The sequence below is a fragment of the Lepisma saccharinum genome, chromosome 19 (assembly GCF_977018435.1).
Source record: "Lepisma saccharinum chromosome 19, izLepSacc3.1, whole genome shotgun sequence".
Classification (NCBI taxonomy): Eukaryota; Metazoa; Arthropoda; class Insecta; order Zygentoma; family Lepismatidae; genus Lepisma; species Lepisma saccharinum.
This window is the reverse complement of record NC_139247.1, coordinates 8,621,192-8,646,847: the sequence shown is the minus strand read 5'-3', so window position 1 is coordinate 8,646,847 and position 25,656 is coordinate 8,621,192. Positions and strand designations below refer to the sequence as shown.

The window sequence follows — 25,656 nt, the reverse complement described above, 5'->3', positions numbered from 1 at the left end:
GGGGATGAAATTGCCAGCACAGATTACCACAGATTACTTCCTGATCTTGTCTGTTGTCTGTCTGTAAACAAACGGGTCACTTTTATTGCACAACGCGAGAGCACATCTTCGTTCTGACTTCACATCAGAAATTTTAATTGTTACACTAAATGCTTAGGTTGTTTTGTTAAGCTCGTTCAGTTTCGTTCTCTTAGCATAAATAGTACATTTTATGTGTATTAATGCTATCAAACTTTATATGCCAGCCTAGGCATTCCTCGTCCGACGTCTGAACACGAAGTTGGTCTGACCCATGGTCTGACGTCGTGCAATAAAGGCTCATATACCATACGAGTATACGAAAGAGATATATGTAAAATGTCTATGAGATTTATAGTAAATGTGTGATGAAAGAGAAGTTAGTGTCGCAGTTGCAGTAGTGTGAAATTATGGCTTTTTCGAAATGTTTTTTTTGTTCTGAACTAAGTAGCTCACACAGAAGTATAAGTATTCTCAAGGCAGAAGAAAATGGAATGGAAATTCTAAGGAAAATTAAGAGTTGCCTCGGCATAGGGGTAAGAATTGTTGGTAAAAGTTTCGTATCCGCAAAACTTATTTCTTCAATTTTACAGGAGAAAGTACGGTAAAGATGCGATAACGCCCGGACACCTTTCACTCATTTATTTCCTTAATTTTACCACTGGTACTTACCTGTTTTGCCTTGCGGGACATTCTTTAAGGTGAAGTTATGCCTTTTTCCATAAAATAGTGTCAACTTTTCATATTACGATTGATTATTTGTCTTACTTGTTCCGCTTCTGTAATATACAATATGGCGTGCACTCTTCACGGATCATCACGCGTCGTGCTTGTGTTTTGTCGATTAGGAGTGGGTATGCAGTGTTTCAACCTTCTTCGCCGAAAAATACCTAATTTCGTGTTTATTATGTCATCACAAACCATTGACGGATAGCCCCAAAAAACCATTCACGATAGCCCCACAAACCATTGACGGATAGCCCCAAAAACCATTCACGATAGCCCCAAAAACCATTCACAATAGCCCCAAAAACCATTGACGGATAGCCCCAAAAACCATTCACGATAGCCCCACGGACCATTTCCGGCAGGGTTAGGTTAGGCTGGGTTGGGTTAGGTAAGCATAGTTTAAAAAAGATTCTCGTAAGGAAAATGCACGTTTGGAAACATTGCAGAGATTGCGTGACTTTCAACGTTCTCGCCATCTGCATGCACACAATGGAAATTACGGCATAATGTGGCAGGCAATGCCAATTTCTTATGTAAAAAGGGATTAATTCTTGTTCGGCAGCATTCAAAAATGAAGTTTTTACTTTCCGTGAGAGAAAATACCTCCAAGAACGTCCAGAATGCTAAAGAAACTCATTTCAGTAAGTACTTTCTCCTGTAAATTTGAAGAAATCCGTCCGGGCGATATCGCATATTTACCGAAAGTACTTACCGAAATGACTTTCTTTATACTGTATGAAGGTCTTGGAAGTGTTTTTTCCTCACGCTTAAATTTTTTTTCCGGTAAGTCATGTAATTTTCGACATTAATTTCACTCCGATGCATGCAAGTCAGTCTACTACCTGAACCAAATTTTTCGGGGCAATCCATGATGTAACAACCGGTCATTGTTTCAAACCACGCAGTTTTGTAACTGTAACAGTTGTAGAACGTAAATAAACGAAACAATTTTAACTATGTTTGCCTTACCTAACCTAAACTTGCATGGTTCGTGTGGTTTTCAAACTCAAAAAAAGATATTTTTTCTAATTTTAAAAAACTATTTTAACTATGTTTGCCTTACCTAACCTAACCTTTCCGTGCATGGTTTGCGGGGCTATCCGTGCATGGTTCGTGGGGTTTTCGAACCCGAAAAAAATATTTTTCTAATTTTAAAAAAACAATTTTAACTATGTTTGGCTTACCTAACCTAACCTTGCCATGCATGGTTCGTGGGGCTATTTATGAATGGTTCGTGGGGCTATCCATGCATGGTTCGTTGGATTTTCGAACCTGCAAAAAAATACAAAATTAGTAACAGGAAAGTAGGTATTTTTCTATGAAGAAGGTTGCAACACTGCATAACCACTGATCATGGACAATGCTAGTCAAGATTTCTCCGCCATATCGCATGTAACGCAAGTAAAAGCGAGCAAACAAAAATTACTTGATATGTCCAAATTTGAGATTATTTGTGTGGAAAAAACGAAATGGCACCTTCAATAATCCTTAGGAATGTAGAATGCATGTGAAAAATAAGGAAATTGGACACGTTTGGCAGTTACTGAAATTTTACCGAATTGTTCACATAAGGTGGTAGAGATGAGACCTTGGTAACAGTTATGATCGGAGGCACTTTTCTTCAAATTTACAGGAGAAACTACTTACGGAAATCAGTTTCTGTAGCATTGTTGAAGTTCTTCGAGGTATTTTGTTTCATCTTTCAATCTATTTCAGCCGGAAATCAATTCCCATTGCTTCAATTTAAGCGAAAACGTAACCACGTAACTCTGTTTGCCTAACCTAACCTTCTGTGAATGGTCCATGGGGCTATCCGGGAATGGTTTTTGGGGCTATTCGTGAATGGTTATATGATCCCAAATGATTTTTGTTGCTATGCGTGAATAGTTTTTGGTGCTATCCATGAATGGTTTGTGGGGCTCACGCCATGATGTGCGTTCTGTAACACTTAAAGGAATGGCTTATTTTAGTGTAAAAAGTGTTTCTAATCGTGTGAAAACCTTAAAGGCCCCTTCAAATATGTTCTGCAATACACAATTATTAAGTACGCACCATACGAAACACAAAATATCCAATTTAAAGTGTCTCCGATATAACGAACTGATACCGAGACCTTATCTTCCATTTCTTTCTTTCAGTAATAGTTCTGAATGTTTAACATTTTTTGCAGGATTATTAGTAAGTACTTTACAATAGTGGAAACAACGGTTGAAATAAGTTTAAAGATAGGAGCAACTAATTAGAACAAGTTAAGTTGGTACTAGTTTACTATTGTTCGGACAGATTTCTTCATATCTACAGAAGAAAGTACTTACCATAATAAGTTCCTGTAGTATCGTCTAACATCGGGAAGGTGTTTTTGTGTGATGTTAGAACGTATGATAGGGGAAATTCATGTTCATTGTTAAAAATTAATTCTACGACAGACAGTAGCCTTTGGCGCGTACACCTTCATGCATCATCACGCATCGTGATTGTGTTTTGATCATATTCATTTGGTATCCAGTGTTTCGAACTGTCTGTGTTTGCAACGAAAGTTAGAAACATGACATGTCGTGGATGCATGGTGAAATTCGTTTGGGGGTAGGTGACTCCAGCCAATTTCTAACATGCCTTTAACAGGGACTCTATAGAGAAAGCCGGGGAGCCGGAGCGGAGGCGGGGCCGCGTTATCGGTTGTGAGTGGTAGGTCAATTATCCTAGGGGCGAAGCCCGGAATCGGTGGGAAATTTGGACTCAAAAATTTCATACAAAAATAATTTTTTAGTTTAAATTTCCCACCGATTCCAGGACGGGTAGCCCCAAAAACCATTCACGGAAAGTGCCACGAAACATTACAATTTTCTTCGTGTGTGTAAAAAAAAAAAGGAAAAAAGGTCTTTGTTCATGGGTATTTCTTGGGTCCCGAATGTTGAAACACAGCATAACAAATGAAAACAGAACACAAGCACGACTTGTGATTATGTGGGGCACCATATTGTGTCTCAGGAAAGTGAAAAGACTACGAGAAGGAAGTACTCGTAATGTGAAAAATTGCAATTATTTTGATGAAAAAAATGTCAATACACCATAAAGAATGTTCCACGAAGCAGATAGGTAAGTACGAATGTCAGAAATTGACGAAACGAAAAAGTTATAGGTGTCCGAAGGTAAATATATTCGAAACGTGGGAATGAATGTAGAAGTAAATGGGAACCTTAGTAGAATGCATTGGACTTTATGTTAATGCCAAGGCAACCAAACCTAACCTGCCTAACCTAACCACAAGAGCATATATTGATCAAAACCTTAAGTAATCCCTAAAACTCCGCAGTATGTGTTAACAGACGTACATCAAAATCGAACCATGGGTAAGACTCTACTTTACGTCCTTTTCCTAAGGATTACGTGTTGTATATCGTTGGAAAGGTTATTGTATAAGGAATTCAAACATAAATCCCAAAGCGAAGAATAATTACCTAAAGGAGGAAATCGATAAAAATTGATGTTGTCCGGATATGCGTAATTGAACGTACTGAGGAAACTTTTCAATGATGAAGCACATATTTAGGGGTGAAATGAGTGTTAATGGAACCTAACCTAACATTGTAGGCATACCTTGTCCCCGTGAATGGTTCGTGGGGGCTATCGTGAACAGAAAGTAAAATAGAAAAAGGTACTTACCCGAAGAGATGCTGGCTGTCTGCAAGCACGGTTTTGAATGATGCACTAAATAATTACTGGTGATAAATGTATTTTACACTAAAGTTTTTGGAACCTGTTCTTCACGCACCATACACACGCACAACACACCGGGAACGCAAAGAAGCAATCACCACGCAGAACGCAAACGAGCAAAGCACACACATTCACAACGCGGACACAAGACGAGCCTACGGTGTTGTTAACTCCGATCGGTTACCACCAAAAGGCAATAAGGACGTAAAGTAAAGTCTAGCCAAACCATGTAAAAATTACATTCGTAGCATGATGAAATCGCAATAAAACAAAAGGCCGAAGTATCTTCCTTCAGTAGGTTGAATTCATCTGTATTTGCATGCTACTATGATTTGACAACACTGTTCACCTTTTCTCCCAGTGTAGTGTACCTTCCTGGAGCAGTCCAGGAACTCCGTTCGTTCAGCTTTTATTTAAAATACATCCATTCTTGACTTGTTATTGAGCCCAACTTTCAGGAGAACACAATAGTGATCTGCACAACTATTGATTGGTATACTTTTTTTGTTGTTGTTATTCAGCATCGCTTTTATGCCACTTTTTGGCTAATCATGATGATGATGCTGAGTGAAGATATTAAATTTGATGAAGGGACACTCACAAAGAACACCCACGCCCATATCAAGATTCTAACCTGCGATCCCTGGCATCATAGGTTGGTGCACGATTATTGATGGGAGCATTTTCAGACATATAGAATTTTCGTATATGTAAGAACCAGTTTCGAAGAATCTGTCATAAATGTATGAAGTCGGTGTGCCCAGACCAGAAGAAACCCATGTGTGAAATGAGAATGATAAAAGTAAGATTTTAAGATACACTGTATGTATTTTTGTTTGGCTTCATTGCATTCAACTGTAATTTACTAGATTTATTATTTTCACCTTCCTGTAATGTGTTGAGTGAAGTAATGTACATTTTTTTGTTAAGTGAACCCAAATACTTAAAATGGAGATTCTCGTTATGAAACCAGATCAATTGAGATAAATAATAAGTAAAAACAATAAGATTCAATGAGTCTCAATAATAATTTGTGTGACCAATGAGGAGTTTCTTATCCATGCGATCACTGCAGTGTTAATGCATCTGTACAGAAGCTGTGTGTCCCTGACCCTCCCCTAATGACTGTGCACACAGTAATTTTTTATTCAGTGGAACCACGACATACACTTTTTACTTGAATAGCTTTGTGCTGCCTGTGGTACCACAGCCTCATTAGTCTGCAACAATGCAATCCAATGCGTACTATGTGCCACTTGAATGCCTTGCAAAAACGTCACTCTGTACGTCCCAGTTGTTTTTTTCTTCTTCTTATTTTAATATTTAATGATACAATTATGGACATAGTGTTATTTTATGTACTCAATCTTTTTCTTCTTCCTTTTAGGCAACAACTCCACTTCATTCATCAGATATTGTGTGCATCCAGTGTTTCACAGAGTTTGATATATATCACGATTTCCTTCAAACATGTGTGAATGCTGATATGATGATGAAAGATGAGACCTCCATAAAGAGGGTGAAATTCAATCAAAGACAGACAAATCAGGTAAATAATATTTTATTCATTTGTATTTTGTACAAAAGTGGCCAACTTTAACAAATATAATATTTACCTCTTTTAAAAATGCCAGTAGAAATCCCAATATGGCTTTCTTGCCAACTACATTGATTTATTTTTAAATTAGCTTCGTGACCTTGTAACTGCATTTACCTCACCCCTTGAGGCATTTATTGAATACAATTTCAGCCTGTAGCTTCAAAACAAAAACAACTGTATTTTTGCATGTAACCCAGTCATTTGATATTGTTATCTTGAAAAAATAGGGTGAAGCTGAAAGCTTGTGGAGAGTTATTTTGGCTGTCCCTGAATAACATAGCGAAAAATCCCATATCTGTCATACTACCAAGTATGCAGTGGTAGCATCGTCACCTTGTAATCTAGGGGTCCCGGTGGAGGCACATGATACAGTGGTTCAGATTCCACTTTAAACTGTAGGTCCAGTCCCGACTAGCCTTACTGTGCATAAAGTGGACTTAAAAAAACAAATCAATCAAATCATACTACCAAGCATGGCTGATCGAAAATGGTGGTCAGGAAACTAACGTGCTACTCATTTAGTCTTTCATGGTAGCATGCCTTTAATGTGATAATTTGATTTTAGGGTATTGATTTTGATGATTTTAATTATTTGATTTTTAAATAGGTGCTCTTGATTCAAAATTTATCTTACCTAACATAAAAAGAGCCATGGTAGCTCAGTTGGTAGGGTGTCTGACTACCATGCAAGAGACGCTGGTTCGATCCCCAGTGGGGGAGAAATGGGCTTTTTTCCAATTCTTCAAGTGGCTGCAGTACCCACCCTGCATCATATAAAGTAGGTAACTTGAGAAAATTTTGTGAGGGGTTAAAGGTGACCAGGAGCATGGTGCTGATCACATCACCACAGCCTTCGGCCGTGATCAAGGAAGTGTGGGGTTCTAACTCCACACCCCTTATGCCTTCAGGACACAAGCACTTTACTTTTACTTTACAATCATGTATTTTCTTTGGAGGTGAAAATGGTTGTAGATATGTTGTAATTGATGAGCAGATGGTTCTACATATTTTTTCCCCATTATGTCTCCGCTAAACCTTTGTCCAATTCTTCAGCAATTGTGTGAGGTTTTCCAATTTTTGCTATCAGGTGAGAAACTTCAAATGCCACCTTCACAGCATTCTCATTGTTGCACCCACAAATTTTACAAATTTCTTGCTTCCGCGAAGCTCCTGCTCCTTAATTCTAAAAAAGTCAATGCTCTTTGTCATGTGTTCATTGTGTTTAGTTTCAAGATGCCTTCGCAGTTTCAATGGTTTCATGGCTTCATTGGACAATATGTCATAACATAACACACACTGTGGAAGTTGCTTGTCTTCTGGGCCTGAACACGTGAAACCCATGAACAGATATTTCTTGCTATAACAGCGGCACCTTCTAAGAAGACTGGTAGGTTCACATTGCTTCGAACTCGATGCACCCTCATCATCGGAATACGTATTGATAGAGAAATATCTCAGGGTGGTTGTTTCTAGATCTTTCTCAAATCTGCCAGAGCAATAACCTCCAGTTAGAGATTTTGCTGCTGGAGTTTTAGTGATTTTGGCAGCACTTGCCTTGGTTGGTTGATTTGGTGTTTTACGTCCACTTTATGCACAGTAAGGCTAATCGGGACTGGACCTACAATTTAAAGTGGGATCCGAACCACTTGTGCCCCCACCGGGTATAGAACCCGGGATTCCTTGATTACAAGGCAACGACGCTACCACTGCACCATCGGGAGGCCCCACTTGCCTTGGTAAACAGCTGTTCTCCATTATGAAGATTAATAAAATAGCCCAACAATAAAAAATGACTGACAAACATTTGTTGTCTCCATTAAGAGTTTGTTGCTCACAAAAGCATAATGCAAACATTGAGAAGCTAGTTTCTAAAAGGAATGTGTCAAATCTCTGGGAAACAAAACTAGAATTATCCATAGAAGGCTTCTTGCCAAAATGTTTGAACAATTGGAATCAATTTATACAAACGCGCAACCTGCAACTCTTCCTCAACCCAACCACTAGGCTATCCCTTCTACAACGCTCCTTGTTTTACAGGCTGCCAGAAATCTACAACAAACTTCCCCTGGATGTAGATATTTTCCTTTCAGAAAGTAATTTTTGTACATTACTGACCAAGAACATGTAAATCTATCCCATCTTGTTATTGTTTTTATCTTTGATTCTACTTTATGTTGTTTCAGTGTAAAAAGGCCAAATAAGACTGTATCGGAACTCTGAGTAAATAAATAAATATAAAATACTATCACAGACTACGAACAAATATTTCAAATTAATTTATTTCAATAGAACCATTAAGGATTGTAATTAAAATATTTTTACTACAAACACACATATAAGTAATCGTGCAATTATTCACTTCTAAGCAGGGTGGAATTAAGCCTTCTGGTTTTTGCATTCCCTGCGGTTGCTTATTTATGGCACTTAGGACAGGGAGACTGTGTATATTTTTAACAACATATACCAATCCTGCAATTGTAATCACTGGAATCACCCCTGTCAAGGGCGACTCCTTAGTTTTGGACTTCAAAGGGTTGGGGTTTGAGATGTGCGGCCTGAAGAGTTTTGACATTGTCATGCGGCTGGTGTAGATCATCTCTTCTAGAGGAAATATGTTCAATTTATCTTCCTTTTTAACTCTTGGGGTATCGTTGATGTTCCCCTTGAGTCTCCACCAATCGTACTGAGCTACGATGTAGCTCTCAATATCTGGATGAACGGCGAATGTATTCTCAGCAGGTGGTGCCATTAGCAAGAACTGGATCGTAGGTGTCAGTTCTTCAAAAGTGTTCCAGGTCGCCCATGCCAAATACTCTTTCTTTCCTGCGACGCTTAGTGTTGGTCACTAGACAAGATGAGCGACTATTTTCGGGTCTAGACAGCATTTTCATGAGACAAAACAAGATGAGACACGAAAGTACCGTCTCATCCCATCTGTTGGGCAACGCTAGCTAAAATTGGTGTTGCACCCACTTATGGCATAGAGAGCTGAGATATTACTGCACTTTGCCTGACCCCAAGGTTCGTCCATTTTCGTGGCATCCAGATGTACCAAATTTTTCCACCTGCTACCATCAAACGTTCGTATTCGAGGTTCTAAGCAAAACTGATGGCAAGAACGATCACAACTGTGTCCCTCGTATGGAGTCCACCTTTGTAGAATTTGCAGGCAACACCATCTAGAACGTTCAGGAACATTAGAGGGTTTGCTGTTCATGAGATCATGGTGAAAGCCAATCTGTGTTTGTATCCACAATGGCCTTCCTTTAATCTGCGCAGGTAGATACAACGATTTGATGAGGCTGACGCTTTATGAGGAAGTTTAGGGAAAATTTATTTATTTTTCCCATCCACACGAAGAAACTGAAGCAAATTTTGGAGAGCATTCCTTTGCTCGCTTACACCCCTTCAAATTGTCTTTCCTCTTTTGCTGTTGTGAGGCTCGTGGTGCGATACATGTCAAAAACCATGTCTTCTTGTCGACCTGGATTGAACTGTGATGTATGTCAGATTCAAACAAAGTTAATTACTTTGTCATCTATGACAAGCATACCTACTCGTATTTCAGGTGGTAAGTAAATTTCTCTACCAATTCCTCTAGACATGGCAACAAACCTGACTTAGCCACCAACTTGCATCCATTTACCGACAAAGGAGGCCATTCGTCACTTGGCAAGCAATCTACATAACCGAGATCAACTTTCTATCATGTTTTACGGGGATGAGCTAGCTGTTTCTTTTCGCGCGATTTTGTTCTCAGGAGGATGAATGAAGAGGAGAAGATTGTTTTGTTAAGGCGAGTAGATACAGTTAACCCTTAGTTCGCCGCCGTAACACATATGTTACAAAAAAAGTATGTCCCTTGTAGCCGCTGTAACACATATGTTACAAACAGCTTTAGATACAATTATCGAGGGTTTGCCACACTTATATTTATATATTGAGGTTGAAACACTGACAGTTCGTTCGGGAACTTGTTTTGCAATCTTGTTTTGAAAATTTCAAATTCCCCCCCCCACTCCTTTCTCGGAATATGTCACGTGTTTGGGCTCACCCAAACACATGTTCGCTCTTCAGTTGACAGACACAATAAATGCTTGGTATTTACGATGCTGTTTTCCTCCAAGCTTCCAACGCTGTGATTTAGTACTGATAAGGCACACATTCTTCTTTGAGTTTAGACCTGGTGATCCAGCTGAAGTAGTGGGGGGGGGGGGAAAGGAGAGAGGGGATTGGATGAGGTTTGGCAGGTGTCAGCTTTCTGTCACCTCTCTGTTAGAAATGCAATGAAGCTTGACGATAGCCAGAGGCCAGAAGCATGAGTCTAAAGCGTGCGTCTATCCAGAAGTATAGACAAAACAAACGATTGCAAAGGCTCCCTTCCCTCCTCTGTTAGGAAAGGCCTCACCATAAAACAATTCATATCATATAACAGCTCATCGATTTCCCTAACACACAATCCTTTCCTTCCGGACATATTTCCACAAAGAGCCGAGTCAACAGGGAAGAAAGATTCACAGTAGCTACACAAGATGCAAGTACGAACAAAAAAAAGCAAAAGTTCGGGTTTTCTCCCCAAAGTAGCTGGAGAAGAGGGGGCAAAGTCCACATTTTTATGATTTTTTCATTGAAATTCGGGGGATGCAGCCCCCGCCCGTAACCCCCCTACGGTTGGGGCATCCAAATTTTACATGGTTGCATGCACCGATGTATTGCCTGCAAAACAAAAGTTATCCGAAGTAGATTGGTCCCATAGTGCCAGAGTTATTACGATTTTTCTCCATTATGTATACGAATTCAAATTTCCCGCTCAAAGCCTCGGCGACACTGGGCTTACTTTCGTCAGACCGCGCGGCATACTAAGGGTTAAGCACCATATGTGCATTTATTTGAACATCGTCGGAATGGACAATGCTACTGAAGAAAAGCATGGGGTACAAGAGAGTATGAATTTCTCCACATGTGATAGGTCGAAGTGTTTTTCAAAGTTAATTATTAAGCTAGATACGACCTGTAAAAATATGACTAATAAGAATTTTCGGAATCCCATGTATTCCTTATGGGGAATCAACTTCAACATCAAGATACGGCTAATGAAATAGGAGTTTCAACTTTTCTGCTGGGCAATCACTTCTTCAAACTGCCCTCTTCCCATTGATATCATTTTCGATTCCATCAGAAGTTAGATATTCCCAAGATAACAAATCAAAAAATACTCCCACATGCCCAATGCATTTCTCCCTGCCTCCTGGCAGTGTTGCCAAACCTAGTGCACATAAAAGAGCTAAATTTCACCTTAAATGGAGTTGAAACTGAATTTTCAAGGAGCTAGATTTATAAATAGGCCAGTCAACAAGGGATGGTTTTGGGGTCCAATAAGGAAAAAAATTAAGGAAAGCTGGAACAAATTTTATTATCTTCCTAAAAGGGTTCTTAACAACATATTAATTTTGCACCCCTGTACCACCCCGGATTTGGCCGCCATCTTTGAAGAATGGCGCCCAAAATCAGTTTTTTTGCAAATATCTCACTTGGAAAGCACTTTACAGCAAAAGAGGTTATGATGAAAAATAATCTACATAAAATTCTCTATAAGGAAAGTTATGTGCATTTTTGTTCTAAGAAGCACTGTTAGGAGCGAGTAATTTCACTTATTTTTCTCCACTCCATTTTGCAAGGGCGAAAGACAAGGAAACTTTCTCACAAGGTAACTTGCAGGCTTATTTCTTATTATAATACCTATTCTAAATGTATGAGCCACGGTAGCTCAGTCCTGCTGACCTCCGTGGTGGAATTGTTTTCACAGCAGGCTGCAATGCCAGGGATCCCGGCTAGGACATGGATACTTGTGTATATCCTTAATGAGAAAAACCCAGAATATTAGTAAAAAGTGATATGTGTGAAAGTTGAGAAAATTGTGAATGTTTGAAGATACCTTCCACGTATCAACATGAAAGAAAACTAGCATCTCTGAGTATGACGCCATATTGTTTATCTTACCATAGGGCTGGATCAACGGATATAGCAACAAATTCGTATATGATATAAGTCCTTTAATTCACTTGGTACTATATAATAATTAAATGCGTTTGCACACTGAAATAATACAAAAAGGCCCACATCCGATAGGCTAGCTGAAATGTTCTCCCGCTGCAGCCAGCCGACATGCACCATGCCGTTGTTCGAATCACACGCTCTCAGCATTCAGCGTTCTTGCCAGAAGCTCCCAGCGGGAGTAAAATAAAAACAAATGAGGAGCGGAAGGCACTAGTATTTACAATCTTCAACATTCTCCCCCCCGTTGGAATGCACAGCATCCAAACTAAATCATGGAAGTTTAATTGATCTTCCCATCTGGAAGAGGCACAATCTTACTTAGAGCCCTGCGGTACACTCCATCCTTGGTGCGAACCACGGCTACACGAACTAAATTGTCTTTCCCTGGAAACACTTCTTCTATAATGCCCATTTTCCAGGATAATGGGGGTAGGTTGTCTTCTTTCAGAAGCACAAGTAGTCCTGGTTGCAGGTTGGGCTGCGTGGTTGTCCACTTCTGACGCTGTTGCATACCATGAAGATAATCTCGGGACCAGTTTCTCCAAATCCTTTGTTGAAACTGTTGAACTCGTTGCCACCTGGAAAGTCTATTTTCCTTGAGATCAGTTAAGTCTGGTTGAGGAAAGGAAGTTAGTGGACCACCAATAAGAAAGTGGCCTGGAGTGAGGTAATTAAATTCTTCATGAGAGTCAGGTAAGGATGTAAGAGGTCGAGAGTTTAAGCAAGCTTCGATTTGGCACAAAAGAGTTGACAGCTCTTCGTATGTCAGTACAGCATTCTTGGCGACTCTGCGAAGATGGTACTTCATAGATTTTATGGCGCTTTCCCAGACACCACCGAATGTTGGGCTACGTGGGGGTGAATTTTTCCACTGAAAGTTTTCTTGTGCTGCATACCTTTGAATGTCTTCACTGAATCTTTGCGATTGAAATAGCAATTGAAGTTTCTGAAGTTCGTTCTTCGCTCCTTGAAATGTTGTGGCATTATCGCTGATAATGGTGGAACACTTGCCTCGCCTTGCTGTAAAGCGTCGCAATGCTGCTATGAAAGCTTCAGAAGTAAGGTCTGTTACTAGTTCAAGATGTATTGCTCTCGTGGCTAGGCACGTAAAAAGAGCTATGTAGCATTTCTTTGTGATTTTACTCCTGATTGACCCTACTTTGATGACGTATGGTCCGGCATAGTCTATGCCCACATGATTAAATGCCTTGCTAGGTGTAACTCTGATGGATGGGAGCTGTCCCATTAGCTGATGTGCTGCGGATGCCTTCAAACGATAACAAGTTAAACACTGATGAATGATTTGCTTAATAACTTGTCGTATTCTAGGTATCCAATACCTTTCTCGAATGGATGAGATTAACAATTGGGGTGCTGCGTGCATCAATCGCTCATGCTCTGATGCAATTAGTAGACGGGCGAAGTGACTTTTTGGATGCAAAATGATTTGATGCTTGCTGCTGAATTCCAAGTTGCTATTTTCTAGCCTACCTCCGACACGAAGAATTCCCTGATTATCCAGAAAGGGGTGTAAGTCTTTAAGGATACTTTTGTTGGATACTTGCCCTTTGGCAGTGAGATCATTTATCTCTCGATGAAAGAACGAAATTTGTGTCATAACGACGCACGTTTGAGTGGCATCTTCAATGTCAATTGAAGTAAGTGGATCGCATTGTTTGTTACTTGCATTTTTACAATTGCGAATGAATCTTTTACAGAGCGCTACAATCCTTAACAATTTGAAAAATGTAGAAAAATCGTTTATTATTGCCTCTGATTGCAGATGAGACACCAGTGTGGTTACAGGAAGCTTTCGTTGTTCAGGAACATGTTTGTTGTTAAGACTTGTGTCAGATGATGATGATGGCCAGCACGTTTCATCTTCTTGCAACCAAGCTGGACCATGAAACCATAGCGAATGATGATGAATATCTTGAGGTTTAACTCCACGGGAGATTAAATCCGCTGGATTATCCTTGGACGAAACATGTCTCCATTGATAAGTTTGAGTAAATTCTTGAATTTGCGCTACTCTGTTGGACACAAAAGGCTTCCATCTGCTTGCTGGCGATTTGAGCCATGCTAGAACTATTTGTGAATCTGTCCACAAATAAACATTGTCAATATTAAGTCTCAAAATTGGGAGAGTCTTGTTGAGTAATTTGGCCAATAAGACTGAAGCGCACAGTTCCAATCTAGGAAGAGTGGTTTTCTTGATCGGGGCGACCCGTGATTTTGAGCACAGTAAGTGAACTTCGGCGTAACCTTCTTCGTTTGCTGAACGAACATACAAGCAACTGCCATAATTTTTCTCCGATGCATCGGAAAAGCCATGGATTTGTATATTCTTGACACAACCAGGTGTTAGGATGAAACGTGGTATTTGCATTTCACTGATGACTGGTAGCTGAGAATGAAGATGAACCCATTCAACTTGCAGGCTTTCTGGAAGTGGATCATCCCAGTTTATGTTGTGAAGCCACAACTGTTGTAAAAAATACTTATACATTACAGTTACTGGTGAAAGTAGTCCAATTGGATCAAAAATCTGGGCAATAACACTGGCTACTTGACGTTTGGTTGATTTGTGTGACATCATGTTGACAGACTTGGCTCCAATGTTAATCATGAAAGTGTCTGCCGAGGGATTCCATGAAATTCCTAGAGTTTTAACACCTTCGGTATGAAAATGAATTAGATTTTGAGTCTCTCTCAGTGATTCTGGAATAGCGTTGAGTACTTCAGTACTGTTGGAGCACCACTTTCGTAAGATGAATCCTCCTCTTTTCAGAAGTTCTGAAAGATCTTGATAAAGTTGTAACGCACCTTGCACGCTACTGCTTCCTCCAACGTAATCATCAACATAGAAATCACGCTGCAACACTTGACATGCGTGTGGGAAGTTAACTGCTTCATCTTCGGCTAACTGCTTCAGACATCTGGTTGCTAAAAAGGCACTTGATGTAAGCCCATACGAGACCGTATTCAATTGAAATGCTGTTATGAGTTCCTGAGGAGAGTTTCTCCACAGAATGCATTGCAGTGGCCTATCATCTGGATGTATGTTTATCATTCTATACATCTTTGTTACATCAGAAACCAATGCCACCTTGTGAGTTCGAAATCTTAGAACAATTGAAAATAAATCCTCCTGTATGGTAGGTCCAGCCATTTGTATGCTATTTATTGATTCACCGCTTGTTGATGGCGAACTCCCATCAAAAACAACACGTATTTTCGTTGTACTGGAATCCTTGAAAACACAATGATGCGGAATGAAAAATTTTGTGCAGTCATTTGTTTGTACATCATTTAAATTCCCTATGGATTCCATGTGTCCCAACTGGTAATATTCTTGCATAAATTCTGTATAATCAGCCTTTAATTGTGGTTGACGTTGAAGCCTCGTTTCTAATTGGTGAAATCGAGTTAATGCAGAGTGCGAGGAGTCACCTAACACTGAACGATCCTTACATAATGGCAGCCTGACCGTATAACGGCCACTTTCATCTCGTGTCACATTTCGCTGAAAATGTTGCTCGCAAGCAATTTCTTCTGGTGATTGCAGTTTCGTGTGGATCTCCTCTATGATCCAGAACTGTTGGAGCTGCGAGCTGAGAGAATCTTCCTTTCTCGTGAAAAATGACCTAGTAATACTGTTGCTAGAAGATGTTGCTGGAATCTTCCCTGCAATAATCCATCCAAACTCTGTGTCTTGAAGAATGGGGAAATTTCCTGGTTTTGTTCTCTTTTCAGGCTTCATAACGGTAAAGAAAACCTCTGCACCAAGCAGAATCTGTATTTTGCCCGGCGAACAAAAGTTTGGGTCTGCTAAACGAATATCTGTTGGAATGTTCAATTCAGATGCATCAAACTTTTCTGAAGGCATTAGTCCTGTAATGGTTGGCAACACTGAGCACGAAATACTTGTCGTAAAATTGCTATTATTAGATCTCAGACGGATCTCTACTGAATGACTCGATTCAGCTGACGAATTGTTGATTCCCTGAATGGGAACTCGATGCTTTACCTTTCTAAGACGATTACTTTGAACAACGTCTTCAACAATGAAATTATTCTGACTCGCCGCGTCCAAGAGAGCACGACAATTGACCCAATTGCCCGCTATATCTTGTACTTGAACAATTGCCGTAGCAAGTAACACCTGTGAAGTACTTTTCTGCTTAATTGAACAATAAGAAACCTGAGATGCTTGATCTGAATGCTGTGAAGAATCGCTTGTATTGTTTAACATCGATGTGTTCACGTGACCCCCAGATATTTCTCGTTGCCGGTTTACATTGGATGTACCTTCATCTACATGAAGTAAAGTACTATGCTTCTGTTTACATCGCTTGCACACTCCATATTTACACTGTGCCGAAACGTGATTGTTGCTGCTAAGACAGTTAAAGCATACGCGATTCTCACGTAAAAATTTATACTTTTGTGAAATAGAAGCTTTCTTAAAGGCTTCACACGAAAATAAGCGATGTTTGTTTGCTTTACAAAACATGCACAATGAAGAATCTGTTGTAACATATGACTTCGAAGATTGTTGACATTTAGCACTGTACTGTTTGTGCATATTTGTAGATGATTTTGTTGCTATCTTGTTACCTTCACTCGTAACTGGATTAATCTTTTCAAGAGCCTGGCATCTGTGCTCTAGAAAACTAAAGAGCTGATCTAATGTGCTAAATTCAGTATCATTACTTTCTAGTTCAAATGCTCTTCTCGTTGCAGGATCGAGATTTGAAACAAAATGCTGAACTAAAATTATATCAGTTAACGACGTATCTTCAGCTATCATTTTGAGCGCTGAAATAGAGCTAACTGCAGTGTTTGTAAATGCACGAAGTTCCTGACAATTCTCCTTTACAACTGGATTGATATGTAAAATATCATTTACATGTGACACCGCTATCAACCTTTTATTGTCGTATCGCTCATTGAGTTGCTCCCAAGCAATAGCGTAATTTGCTTCTGTCATTGGCAAATTTTGAATTAGATGTAAGGCCTCGCCTTTCAACGATACGCGCAAATACTGAAACTTCTGAACATTTGAAATATCTACATTGTTGTGTATCAGCGACACGAACGTGTCCTTGAAAGACACCCACTGCGTGTAATTACCGCTAAAATGTGGTAATGCAATTGCCGGAAGTTTCACCTGCGTACTTCCTCGTGATACAGATTGTTTAGTTTCAGGGGAAACTGGCCTTGTGACATGCTTGTCAATCAAAGTTTGCATTCTTGTTTTCAAATCAAAGTACATACGTTCAATTTCTTCTCTTGCCGCGTCATGTTCACCTTCGACTGATTGTAGTTCAATGCTGTCTTGAACTTCCTCTAATTTTAGCCAAACCTCGTTTAAATGCTCCAAGCGAGTCTTGATTGTTAGAATGTTGCTTGATGCTTCATCGTAAGTATCAACATACGAAGCTATACGTTTGAGTTTGCGCTTGCATGCATTTCTCTCTTTGATAAGACGCTGAATGTCGGCCATGGTTGCAAGGTAAGGAAAATACAAGGAAGGAAATGTAAAATGAACCAGACTTACTCACCGATTGGCTTCTTTGATGCTCGCGTAGAAAGTCAATCCCTCCTCCCACGACGGTCGTGAAGAAACAGAGAATGCATCATCCTACGACGAAACAAGAGTTCCTGAAAACAGCTGATTCCACCGTACCGTGACGATTAATGCTACTGTAATCGCAACCGAGTTCAAGGTCACTGCAAAATGCGTTCAAACAATGTTCGTTACGAAAGCGCGGAAAACATGTATGCGTGCAAACCAAAAACACTGTTTGTTCTGTAAAACTGTCACAATTAGCACTGTCACAACTGATTATCACTGACCTGCACGAAACAAACTGTCACTACATCCGGAATGCGGAGGACCAAAAATGTTTGAAGATACCTTCCACGTATCAACATGAAAGAAAACTAGCATCTCTGAGTATGACGCCATATTGTTTATCTTACCATAGGGCTGGATCAACGGATATAGCAACAAATTCGTATATGATATAAGTCCTTTAATTCACTTGGTACTATATAATAATTAAATGCGTTTGCACACTGAAATAATACAAAAAGGCCCACATCCGATAGGCTAGCTGAAATGTTCTCCCGCTGCAGCCAGCCGACATGCACCATGCCGTTGTTCGAATCACACGCTCTCAGCATTCAGCGTTCTTGCCAGAAGCTCCCAGCGGGAGTAAAATAAAAACAAATGAGGAGCGGAAGGCACTAGTATTTACAATCTTCAACAGTGAATGATGGGAAATACTACCGCATAGGAGTATTCCTTGAGAAAAAAAAGTTGTTAGGACATCTGACCACCACATGAGAGACCTGGGTTCGATCCCCAGTGGGGAAGAGCAGAGATTTTTTTCCATCTGTTCAAGCGGCTCCAGCACCCACACAGCGTCGTATAAAGTGGGTATCTGGAGGAAACTGGAGGTAATGGCAGCATGGCATGGTATTGATCACATCACCCCCACCTTCGGTCGTGCTCAAGAAAGTGTGGTGCCCTAACTACACACCCCCCAAGTCCAAACCTCTGCGTGAGACGAAACAGAATTGCATGCTGGGGAAAAAACTACTGTAGCTACTAGCCGTTTACAGGAGCTTGTAGTGCTTCGCACTGCTCACTCGCTTTATCCCCTTCTCTACTATAATGCACGCGGCCTTGCTCCAGATATTCCCCGGACAGAGTATAGAACAGTGTCAGGTTTTGAACAGGTAAATCTTTGCAATGTTCAGAGATCACTGAACACTTGAGCCCATTTTTCTACAGCTACAAGGCCCCTTGTGGAACCTTGAAGGAGTTCACAGAATATAATGCAAAGAAACTCTAGTGGTGCAGCTTCCTTGTGTTGATACCATCTGTGAAACTTTCAGAGAGTGGTTCAAAGAGGGTCATAAAGAGAAGGCTTTTTGGTTTTCCACATCCCTACCTCATCAGCTACAATGGGTATGGGACAGTTTGTACTCTGAATAGGTCTTTAGTAAAATATTATTATATATACATCTCTGATTTTCACTTCAGAAGTGACTGATCCAGTTATTATATCTCTTATTTGATTCAAACTTGACATTTGCCAAATACTAAACATTGAAGACATTCTAACATCATGAGCAGCCAAAGGATTGGTTTTCTTGTTTCGTGTTATTCCTGTAATTATTGACTTTATACCATCAAAACCAGGAAATGGTGGGTGAGAGAGAATCACTGACAAAATAACAGGAAGCCTTTGCTTATCCCTTGATATAAGATATTTTTGTACATCAACATGCAGCCCATCTATTTTATCTGTGAACTATGTAGTAGGCATGACGAAAATCCACTTGGTTAGCATTGAGTCAGTCACTTCTCTGCCATCCCGCACAACTCTTCATGGGGCACATCACGGCTCAGTCGTCATATCTAACCAGATCAGAGACCAAAACAAAGTCAACATATTCCTTTGGAGATACTTTGACTTTCCAACCAAACATATTATCTCCTGTTATCTCCCGCACACACTAAACTGGCATGGTGCAATGCACAGGTGAGCATTTTATCTTTCTTTACCTTTGTACACACTAAACTATTTCCTATAAAGTACTGCATGCAATGATAAAAGCAATTGAACCATGAATGACATTCTTAAAGAAAGAACAAATGTAATAAGTGCAGTTTGATAGAAGAGATATACTGCAAAACATCATGTAACAGGTGCTTCCTTCAGTTCTGGGCTTGCAAAATGGGGTGGGAAAATAACCTAAACTTTCTCGCTTATCTAGCCCCAAACGAAGCATCCTAGAGGAGAAATGCACATAAGTGCTTTCCAATCGAGATATTTGCAAAAAACTGTTTTTAGGTGCCATTTTTCAAAGATGGCGGCCAAATCCGGTACAGGGGTGCAAAATTAATATGTTGTTAAGAACCCTTTTAGGAACATAATAAAATTTGTTCCAGCTTTCCCTAATTTTTTTCTTTATTGGACTCCCTTATTGACTGGCCTAAAAGTGCTTCCAAGAGTAATGTTAGTTGTCAAAGGGGTGTAGTGCTGCTATTACCGTTAACTCTAAATTGATGACAATTTATTCTTAGTTTTCACCATTTAGATCCGGCAGCATCACCCATCTCAAGGTTGTTCAAAATCGAAAATAAAGGGGCTTCCCCGATGGTGCAGTGGTTGTGCAGTGGTTGCATCTTCGCCTTGTAATCAAGGGGTCCCAGGTTCGATACCCGGTGGAGGCACATAGTGGTTCGGATTCCACTTTAAACTTAGGTCCAGTCCCGATTAGCCTTTCTGTTCATAAAGTGGACTTAAAACACCAAATCAATCAATCAATCGAAAATAAAGGATTCCTTGATAACAATATTATGCCAATTTCACGTCAACGCGGCGCTATAAAATAAATTGCTGGGGATATAGGAGGGGATGGGGCGACACAGCCAATATAACAATATCACGTCACGTGCAAATCATGTATAATCATGGCCATAGTTGGTCTATGTGAGCCGGAACCAGTAATGGTATCATAGTGAGGAACGGGGGCGGGCACCCCAGTTCACAGGCAAACAAGTACACGAAAGAGCCAGATCTGGCTCCAAGAGAGCTAAGTTGGCAACACTGACTCGTATGGAAAAGCTTGACGGAGACTGTCTTGCATGCCCTTAAGTAATCTATTGAACAGCACTATTCCACAAATTAGAGGCTCTTCAAAGAAATTACTGCATTTATTCCATCTAACTTCCTGGATGACTCTTGTAGACTGAGCAATTACTGTATCTGTCACTATTCATGTTTCTAAAATGATTTATCGGTGCCGCTATCGGAGAACATGTTTCCAAGTTCTCTTGTAGGCGACCCTTAGGATATGACATGCTTCAGAAAGATGCTTGTTTTCTGGAATTATTTGGGTGGTGCAGATTCTTCTCGGATTGTTCAGTTCAGATGCCTTGATTGCAGCGAGGAATTATTCGATGACCTGTGTTCTTTCTAGTCCAGTAACCATCCTATACTACGTCGAGGGAGTCTGGGGATTAATGTAGTGCATAATGGTAGAGAATGGGCGAAATCAAGTGGGTGACATAAGCAGTGCTTACTTTTCTGCAAACTGCCCTCTCACGAGTTCATTGGTCGAACCCTCTCAAGTCACTACTTCCGCAGTTACTAGTTTTTGTTTGCTTGCTCCACAGACTCTTGAGACAGAGTAGAAGTACAGGGTCATCGAGAATGATTGCCGGGATTTTAAACTGTTATTATAAAAGTGTATTTAGTGGATATACACATGTGGCATCTTAAAATGTTCAGAAAAGTTTAAAGTTTCGTGCGACCTTGTGGCTTAAAACGATGCATGTGCGGGAGAACCTTAAAGAGAGGGTTGCTGCAGCAATTGCGACTGTAACTCTGGACACGATTCAGAAGACATGGCAGAGGATTGAATACCGTCTAGGCATCACCAGAGCTACAAATGGCGCCCATATTGAAGTGTACTATGGTAAGTCTAAAACTTTAAACTTTGCTGATCATTTGAAGAGCCACACGTGCATATCCATTAAATACTTCTTTTGTAATAACAGTTTAAAATCCCGGCAATCATTCTCAATGACCCGTTAGTTGAGCTGGGTTCCCTGTCAATGCTTTCGCTGCTCAAGTCCCCTTAACTCATGAGCCTTGTCAAGAGAAGCATCTAGGTTTCTTGCAATGAAAATTTTCCTTCATAAAGTGACCACAAACAAAATATCTTTCTGCCAGAAGCCTTCGCACATATTCCCCTCCATCCCTTCAGCTTGGCCTACGGGCAAACCTGCTCCTCTCTGCCCCTCCCTCTACACGCATGAGTACGATACACACGGTACTGTGCAGGTTCCTTAGCTTGTGATCCCACCATCATCAAATACTGTTGGATTCTGTTCTTTTAAGCTCATCTATCTCGTACGTGCACTGTGACAGCATGGATTAATTATAGTGATAGAAGGTAAGAAATATCCACAAGTTAACCAAAGACTCCACGTAGAGAGGAAAGTTGCTTTTGTGGGCAGATCGATCCCAGGCGAGAACGCCTAACTCTAATTGCAGGAGGATCTCCCAAAAAGCAAAGTGGAAGCTCTCCTCTCTTCTTTTTCACTCCAAGTTCTAAGGTCTTGGGATCTTCATTGTTGTTGATTTTGCCTGTGTAAGTCATAGGCTTTGTGCTGAAGTTGCATGCGGAAGCTGTGACTTGATGTGCATGAAGTGTTCTCTTCACAAGTTTAATGAATGAGTACTATGCTCTGCGGCTAGCCACTTGAGCTAGAGTTTAACAATTCAATATACAAGTATTTACACTCTGCGTCATTTTTAATGTTCTGTTCCGTATAGTGTAAGGTGCAGTCTCTTACACTGCACTTCTTCGTTTGTTTGACTACCAAATCTATGTATGGATTAGGCTTCTCCTTCGACATAAAACCAGCAAAATGGAAAATATACATTTCAGAAGTATGCAAAGAGTATGTTGTGCACATTGTGTGGGCTCTGTCAAAGTTTGTAGTCATTTTCTCTTTGATAGGTACAATAATTAAAACGTTAAGCAAATATAATAACTTCGATTTCAACATGATTCAAAGCAGATGTAATTAATGCTATTACTTTATAGCTCACCAGGCAGTAGATTTGGTGGTACCATCTATTATTCTCATTGTGATACTATAAAAGCATTATTAGTTATTGATGGCTTCAAGACAAGAATCTGCAGATTTCACACTGCTGTTTGATTATAACATTAATATTTCTATAGGGTCATTCGCTGAAATATCCTCGATGGAAGTAGCTTAAATGAACATTTTATATATTGTTAAAATTTCAACTATGCAGATATGACCCAGGCAATTCATAGCGAATTAATGTTCAGGAATCGCCCCTGCAATTTAGACAATTTGCCTGTTATCAGGTGTCTTTGTTATAATGTAATAATTACTTTTATACCGTCTTCTGCATTATTTTCCGTGACGATAGTATCAAAATGTAGCTCATAAGATGTATTGAGGATCGCAATGACAGCAATTTTGAAAATACACCTTCTCTCCCCCCCTCTTCTGGGATATTTTCAGTGCCACCAATCTTCAAAACGTTTGATTTGTAATTCCTAATCCTGCTCTTATCACAAAAATGCATAATTCAGCACATATCTCCACACATTGGTTCAGTCTTTGTGTTTTGGTCCCTGGAATTTATACAACCCATATATCCATATCTGGGAGATATGGTAATTAGTAACCGTGAGTGCTGATAATTAACAATTATTTTTCGTCACTAACACGCATTTAGAGTGCTTTCGTAGGCCTTATTGAAAAGTTTTCCTTTCCTTTGACCACTAACAGAGATAAATCTTCAAACAGGACCAATAAAAGTTCATTTACACAGCTTGTATCAAAAGATATAGTAATAAATCGGCCGCCATTTTGAAAACGTCTACCATTGCTGACCAATGGGGTATTTTAAATGCCTCCAAACTTTAAAATTGTATTAAAACGGATATTAAACCACATTCCAAGTTTCATGCTTTTATCACTAAAATGCTTGATTTTACACACATCCGCCGTACTATAAGGGTACTGGGTTCGATACCCAGTAGAGGCTCATAGTATTTTGCATCCTACTTCAAACTGTAGGTCCAGTCCCGATTAGGCTATGTGTGCATAAAGTGGTCTTAAAATGACAATTTAGTCAATCAATATCGTGGAATGAAATAACATGCATCTCTGTTTCCCCTCTCCATCCTCCAATAAAAGTGGAAGGGTGTTTGGGTGCTATGGTGATCCTTGTCTATGTGAGTGAACATCTGTTGAATGTCCTCCCTTTACAAACGAGGGATGTCTGAACAGAAGATGGGTGTCTTAATGGATGACTGAAAAGTAGGCAGGATTGGGAGGATGTGGTGCACATGAGCCTTACGAACGCTGAAGCTGACATGGTTATGGATGGCCGTGTTCTCAGTCATAGAAGCCATTTTCACCCTCCTGACCATTTCACTTTGTGTTGGTAGATCTTCCCGGCATGCTATTTGTCGAATCTCTCAGAGCGCAACAGGTGATACATACACTGGTGTCTTACTACGTATTGTAGCAACATAATCAACTTTCATTGTAAAATATATTTAGATTCATATATCTAATGTATTCCTGTCTTGAGAAGTAAATTTCCCTGTCCCAAATTAGTATTAGTCAGTGTTTTTGGTTGTTGCTTAGTTCATGAGGTAATTGAGACTGTAGAAAGTGCTGTGATGGTAAGGATACATTGAATTTCATGTTTGTGATTTTATTTTCTATTTTGCACTTTATTTGCATCATTTTGTGCCAAAACATGACAAGAAAATGTGCATCATGCTTGTCAGAAATTTAAAAAAAAACACAAACAAAGTGCCATCTCATATTTCGTGTTACCATCACAAAAAAATTTAAATGCATCATAATAGGAATTTATTTGTTGAACAAATTACAAATACAGCACTATCCTTAGATCTTGTTGCAAGTTGTCTTTTGTTTGATGAAAATGTATAAGCACAACAACTTTCTTTTTTACATTTAATGAATTTACAAAAACACTAAAGCTGCTGAACAAGGCAGTTTTATTGGGTTTTCTTTATGTAAAGGAATGCTATACACACAAATAAAACTAACTTGACAGTGGTTTTAGTGTTTTTGTAAGGCTTGATTGTGTTACCATTCATAATTTGTATTGCTGTCTTGCTATAACCGAAATATACTTTTCACATCATAGCTGAAAGTTCAGGAAATTACAAGACATATAACAATTACATTTGTGAAAACTCGTGTTTCCACATTGCACAATTAGATAGGTTTTTTTCTGATTAATTTTGAAGGCAGTGATCCTTCAAAACTAATCAGAATAAAAAATATCCAATTGTGCAACGTGGAAACATGAGTCTTCACATATGTAATACTTAAACTGTGTTCACCACATCCATCATGAAGACAATAATATTCTTCCTTAATAGGGTTACCATATCGCTATGAGGGAAATGTAGGACATTATGTTCCAAAATGTAGGACATTATGTTCCAAAATGTAGGACATTGAGTCAAAATGTAGGACACAAAACATTCACAATAAATAATACATATTTCTATAGAACACGTTAGAGAGTAATTTAAAATTGACACTTTTCAGTAAAAAAAAATATTTCTTAATGAATTCTTTAATTCAAAATTTCCAAACTTCTAATTATACTAAACAATGCACCTGTTTTAACGGTACTTCTCAGAGGAGCCAATAATTCCCAAAATTTCAGTCAAAATATATTTATGAGAGACTGAACAGTCAAACTCTTATATATTTTATGTGCCAGTACCAAAATTCTTACAGACTTTATGAAAAAAAATATCTCTCGTGAGTCCGTTGTGCTGATGGTAATAAACGTAGTCTCTCAACCTTTGCATTATGACCTGTAATGGCAAACAAATATTCAGCAATTACCATAGAAATAGTTCCAGAAGTTTCATCTTGGGTACTTTTTAGTTGAATAACAGAGTGT

At 39.5% G+C, this 25,656-nt stretch overlaps 1 protein-coding gene across 1 annotated transcript in view; it reads left to right on the top strand.

Annotated features, from left to right (window-relative positions):
• Nucleotides 1-340: 340 nt before the first annotated feature.
• The window catches only part of LOC146002783 (uncharacterized), a 52,885-nt gene continuing 27,569 nt past the window's right edge, over nucleotides 341-25,656 (top strand). Inside the window, exons 1-2 of the mRNA XM_083140715.1 lie at nucleotides 341-554; nucleotides 5,852-6,013. Of these exons, the coding sequence (XP_082996841.1) occupies nucleotides 429-554; nucleotides 5,852-6,013 (288 nt within the window). The 5' untranslated portion in view covers nucleotides 341-428. The remainder of the gene's footprint in view (nucleotides 555-5,851; nucleotides 6,014-25,656) is intronic.